The sequence below is a fragment of the Falco biarmicus genome, chromosome 12, assembly GCF_023638135.1.
Source record: "Falco biarmicus isolate bFalBia1 chromosome 12, bFalBia1.pri, whole genome shotgun sequence".
NCBI classification, from domain to species: Eukaryota; Metazoa; Chordata; class Aves; order Falconiformes; family Falconidae; genus Falco; species Falco biarmicus.
Window position 1 is genome coordinate 24,471,664 of NC_079299.1, and position 6,000 is coordinate 24,477,663.

The following is a 6,000-nucleotide window of genomic DNA, read 5'->3' on the forward strand; positions in this document are numbered from 1 at the left end:
ACCTGGGTAGGGGAACAACTGGATGGGGGCTGTCTTCCAAGGCACCCATTGCTCAGGAACTGGCTGGGCATTGGGAAACAATGGCCTTTACATCACTTGTTTCCACACCTCCACACCCCCTCTCCTTCACTTCTTAATGTGTTTTTATGCTGAACCACAAGTTTTCTCATTTTTTCTCTTTTCTCTCCCCTGTCCCACTGAGGGGAGTAAACAAGCAGCTGTGTGGGTGCTTAGCTGCTGGCTGGGGTCAACCCACCAAATGTGCCTTCTCAGTTCCAGGAAAAGATTTCAAGCTTGATTTTGCAAATACCAAACCAAAAATATTAATTTCCCCAGTAATTCAGAAGCATAAAAGTTACCAGCAGTGCTATTAGAACTACTGAAGTGTGCACAGCTTCCAAAACAGCAAACACACCACATAATTAATAGGATATTGGGCAATCCAGAAATCCCAACCATTTTGCGCACTATGCTAACATACTGTTTTCTGTTGGAAGCTATTAAAAAAATACAGCTTGTTTACAGATCAGATAAATTCAAAGGTATGTATGTATTCCACCGAAAACAGATAAACTAACAAATCTACGTACTAAAGCAACGTCAGTCCTTTCTCAGTGAAATTAATATTGCAGTTGCAGGGTCGTAACAGCTTTGCAATTGTTTGTGTTAAAGAACTTCTTACTAAATGTATGGCCTGCTTAGTTAATTAATATATGACAACTCTAAAAGGATCTACAAAGCAAGCCCACGATTAAAATCGGTATTTGAAGGTTTACCCTTCAAACCACCAACAGCTGTAAGCCACAGCAGTGAAACAGGCACCCGATAATTCAAGACTGCTGCTCTTCACAGAGGAATCATTGACGACGCTGAAGTTTGAAGCTACCTCACCTTCTTTCATGGTTGGCTCCTGTGACCCTCAGTGCTCTCACACTGCACACCTGCTGGAACTAAGCTCGCCGCGCACGGGGAGTTCTCCCCTCCCACAGCTCACCGCTGCCGCTCCCAAACTGTCAGTGCAAAGCAAGACACATCCCTGGCTTTTATGGTGCTCTCAGCGTGTGGCTTCTATGGAAGGCCTATTTCTACCCTTTCAACCACCTCCTCTAGGACAGCTGTTTCACTAAAGGTCAACTGAAAGGGTATAATAAGGTATTCTAATGTTTCCAGCGAATTTTAAAACCCAACAGAGCATGCCCCTAAGGACTACCTTTTGGGTACCGAGAGTTCTGCTGCTACATTTAGAATAAATGGCTAAATCAAATGCATTAGCAACTGTGGGGTTCTTCCATCCCCTTGGAAAAAAAATAAGAATTCCTCATTCCTGTGTTTTATTTAATCAAACCCTTGACGTCCTCCTTAAGGTCTTCTGGTCACACAGGGGTAGGGTTTTTTAAGAGTAAGCATGTCCAACAGCTTAAGAAACATAATTTTTAAAACCTGCCAAAACACGACGAAATATTTCTTTCCTTCGAAGCCAGCCGACTCCACAGGGGCAGTCTGGGGCCGAGTTTCCCGAGAGCCGCTCCAACACCGCCACCGTCCGCCAGGGCAGCACTCCCGGGGTGCGCCCTTGTTATTGTCCCCGGCGCTTTTGTTGTGCGGCTGGTCACGGTCGCCCTGCCCGACTGTTAATGGCCTCACCCCCGACCTCGCACCCAGCACCTGTCACAGCGAGCCCGACCGCCGCGCTGCGCGGGCACTCGGCGAGCCGCGCCGTTCAGCGCGGGCCCGGGCCTGCCGGGCGGCGGGGGGGAGGCCGGGGCGGTGGGGAGCGGGGCACCGGCACGGCACGCAGCTCCCCTCCGGCTCCTTCGCGACCCCCGGCTCCCACACAAGCGGGTTTCGGTTGGTTTTACCTCAGAGCGGCAGCGCCGGCACACGGCCAGAAGGCCCTGCCCGCCCGCCCGGCAGCGCCCGGCCCGGCTCCCCGCGGCCCGGGGCGCTCCCCTACCTCTCTCGTCCTCGTCGATGCGCAGCGCCATGGAGATGCACTCGAAGGCCCGCTTGTGACAGGCCCGCACCATCTCGGGGGCCCCGCCGGGCTCGGGCGCGTCGCTGGCCCCGGCCCTGCTGCCCTTGGCGGCCATGAGGGCGCCGCGGGAGAGGCGCTCGCAGAGCCAGGCGAAGAGCAGCCCGAGCTGGAAGGCCACGAAGCGAAGCAGGGCGAAGGCGGCGAAGAGCGGGTACGAGAAGTAATAGAGGTTCCGCTTGTGGGGGGACGCCGCCGCCGCCCCCGCCGGCGGCACGGGGGGGGCCGGCCCGGGCGGCGAGGAGGGTGAGGCCCCGGCGGCCGGAGGCGCAGAGCTGGAGCCGGCTGAGCCCTTCTTTTTCCCTCTGCCGCCCGGAGAATTCATTCACCGCCGTCGCCATAACCCGCTGCCAGCGACTGACAACAACCGGCCATGGCGGAGGCCGCGGCGACGCCCCTTTCGCTGGGCGCCGGGGGGCGGAGCGCGCAGGGCCCCGGCGACGCCGCTGCTGCCGGGCGCCGCGGCGACGGTCACAATAGGAGGCGGGGACGGCGCCGCCGGGCGCCTACAGCTCCCGGCGTGCCGGGCGGGGCGGGCGGGGCGGCGGCGGGAGCCGCGGCGCGGGGCGGCTCCCGGGCGGAACGCGCCCACGCCACCCGGCCTGCTTTCCGGCAGCAGCCTGCTCCGGCCCTAGCCGAGACCGTTAGGCGTCCGCACACCGAGCGGAAAGGCGATGCATAATCTCACAACATTAACTATCGCGACCGGCGTTGTGAGACACCCCGCAGGCGTAACGCTGCGGGTCCCCCGCCTGCGGTCAGCCCCGGGGGTCCCGGCCGCTCCCGCCGCCGCCCCGCCGTTCCGCAGCCGCCGTGACAGGCTGGCTCCGCACACGGAGGGGACTCACGTAACCCAGCACACGTGATGGGTACATCGTTCGGGGTAAAAAAAATCTGAACTAAATTTTTCTACCAACATTACAAATATGAATACCCGGTTGGCCCACCCACCGTTATCAATTGTTTGTTGATTAAAGCATTTATTTATATATTTACTTACTTGCATCTTCCCTAATGAGACAGATCCTCCAACTCCTTACTCCTTTGGTTATTTCAAAATCTTAAAACACTTTGATACATTTGGTCTAGCAAACAAGGGTGGGCACCCCGCACATCTCCGTTCCCACCACCTGCCCCTGGTTTTGCTGTGGCTACGTTCAAGGCTACAGCAAACTCGTTCCCCATGCTTCTCTTTTAGGTTGTTAAGTTTGTTGGGGTTTTGGTTGTCTTGCTTTGTCACACGCTCACTGCTCTACAAATAAAATTGAGAGCTGCTGATGTGACGTTATGGCAGATCATCCCTCTCCTCCACCCCAGGCCTGCATACAGTAGCCTAATAACACTATGAAATAATTCAGTGCACCAGCTAGCTTCCCTAGCTTTCAGCAAGAAATTGTGTGTTTAATTAAAAGGATATGCCAAACTGAAATCACTACTGTCCCCGATGTTATATTGTCTTTTCCTAAATAAGACTGCTGGGGTTTTTTTTTATTTGCTTATGCAACTTTAGTACATGAGGTTTCCCCAGTAATGTGTATTTTTTTTCTTATGTGACCGAGGAGAGTGTGGGTTTTTTAACATCAGACCTGAGTATTACTTTTCTTACTGTATAAAATAGATTTTTATTAACATATAAAATAACATGTAAACATATGACCTAAAGTAACTATTCATGACCTAGAACCGTTATGAGACAGAGACAGTAAACCTATCATTGCCAAAACAAAATGCAGCAAGGTTCATTCTTCTTCTGCATCTTATAAGAAGGATGATGTACTTCTATTGTGAAAATATAATGAAATATTTTCCAGTGCACTCCTGACTGAAAAAAGGTTCAGAATCTGTTTTTTTCCAAGATACCAAACTGTCCTTTAAAAAAAACAACCAACCAACAATACTCCACCCTCTTTGTTTCCTGATATAAAAATATAATACATTTTGGAATATCAAATAAATTCCAGAAATGTCATGCAGTGTTAATACTACGTAGCATTCAAAAACATTAAGTTCAATGTGCCACATGACAGAAGATTACCAGTCTACAGTTTCTATTATCCATCTGCTGTCTGAAGTGTCATCCCATTCCTGAGCAAAATAGTAGAAAAACTAGTGAAGGAATAAGTTTATTAATAAATTAAGGGATAGATTGAATGACAACAGGAAGACATTGAATCTCAAACAGTCCTGACTCCTCAATCTATTCAGTTATTTTTACTTTTTTAAAAATTTAGAATGACACCTTTGTAAGTCATGTGACTATATCATGGCAATAAAATATAGACTGATGCACTAGTAAACAGTGCACCTTTTAGGGAAATAACTTGTTAAGCCAGAAGAAGACGTCAGTCAGAAACTGTGAGCCAGTTATAATGCTTTTAGTGAGAGCCTACAGAATCAGCTCGCTGCTGTGGCAACGAAGTATTTTAGTGAACTGTGAGTTCAGTCACCCTACTCCCCTATATTAAGCTGGCTCCAGCAGTCATTGGGACCTGTCTGTGACCTATTCTAATTAGCAGTCTAGCATAACATTAGTGTAGTTAAAAAAAAAAAAAAAAAGACTTAAAAAAACAAATCAGAGCAATAGATGGCTTTCTACTGACTGAGGGAGATGTCCTCGCTCAGCTAGGGTTCTGATGAACACCAGAGAAGGGTGGAGGAAGAAGTGAAACCTCCTGCTTTCTGGAAAGGGTAGCTGTTAGATCAGCTCATCCACCTAAGTTGGCTTTGCCCTGAAGACTGAGGACTCGTGAAATACAGGAGGAAGCACGTGGTATGCTTCTTAGCGAAAAGTTTTGGAACCGGAGCAGACAAACACCACAATCATAGAAATTAGGTACAACTACCCTGACACCACAACTAACCATTACACAAAAGGCCAAGTTAGGAAACCCTTTTCTCACTCCCAACACGACATCATTGCAAAACCTGAATATAACTGACAGTGCATAAGTGGGGAATCAGGGGGCTAGGAGCAAAAGGATTATTTTTTTTTTCCCTTGGGTAGCCATTGCTACCACAAATTCAGGTATTCTAGATGCAATTCTCTAAAATGTTATTGCTTAAACACGTTGAAAAATTAGGAGAGGACCTCAAAATGGAATTAACAGTTTACACCTCCTCATGTGAAGAATTTATTTGTATTCCTATTTTGTTTAATTAAAAAAAAAAAAACCTGAGGATTTTGCTTTCTGTGTTTTCACCTAGCCTCCTCAACATCAGCTAAGTTTGCCAGCGCTATGTAGAGGAATTGTAGAGGAATTATGTACAGGTTAATTAACATTGATAATACACAGCTGTGGGGTGGCTTCAGGGGTGGTGGGTTGGCTGACATGGATAATGTGCAGCTGTGGCTGGTTCCTGCTAAGTAGTTAAATAGCTCTAAGGGGGAGGGAAGAGGAACACTAGAGGAAGAGAAACCCAGAAGAAGCAGAGTAGAAAGGGAGTGCACCCTGGATGTAGGAGAGACAAGGAGGGGTGCCCCAGATGAGGAGAGGCTGTCTGGAAGAGGTGCTCAGATGAAGAGAGAATCCAGACACAGCAGAGAGAAGCAGCAGGGTGGATTGGCCTGAAGAGGCTGAAGAAACAGCACAGACAGTAGATGAACTTTTGAAACCTTGAGGGGATTTGGTGGCTGTGTCAGGGCAAGGCACAAGAACTACTTATTGAAGTTAACCTGGTATGGGATGGTAAAAACCTTGTTGCAGTTGGCTAGTTTGGGTAGTGCTGTGATAGTACTAGGTACCCACATCGACAAAGAGAGCTTGCAGTTCTGCTACAATTCTAAATCCTTCAGTCAAGTAGCAAATCTGTGACTGACTGCACCAGCTTTGAAGCCTGTTTATCACACTTAACAGAACTGCCAGTTCTGTAAACGTTATTTCCAGCTTACTGATGTAAGCAAACTTCATCACAATCAAGTACTAGGTAATTACACTGAAGCATAATCTGATGAGAACATGGTATTTTTT

At 48.8% G+C, this 6,000-nt stretch overlaps 1 protein-coding gene across 7 annotated transcripts in view; it reads right to left on the bottom strand.

Annotated features, from left to right (window-relative positions):
* SPAST (spastin) overlaps window positions 1-2,561 on the bottom strand; it is a 39,566-nt gene extending 37,005 nt beyond the window's left edge. For 2 of the 7 annotated variants that reach the window (XM_056357515.1, XM_056357513.1), the window contains exon 1: window positions 1,955-2,513. In XM_056357515.1, the coding sequence (XP_056213490.1) occupies window positions 1,955-2,357 (403 nt within the window). In that variant the 5' untranslated portion in view covers window positions 2,358-2,513. Of the gene's footprint in view, window positions 1-1,954 lie in introns of all 7 variants that reach the window. The other 5 variants (XM_056357510.1, XM_056357514.1, XM_056357511.1 and 2 more) reach the window with 5 other exon arrangements.
* Between the last annotated feature and the right edge of the window lie 3,439 nt (window positions 2,562-6,000).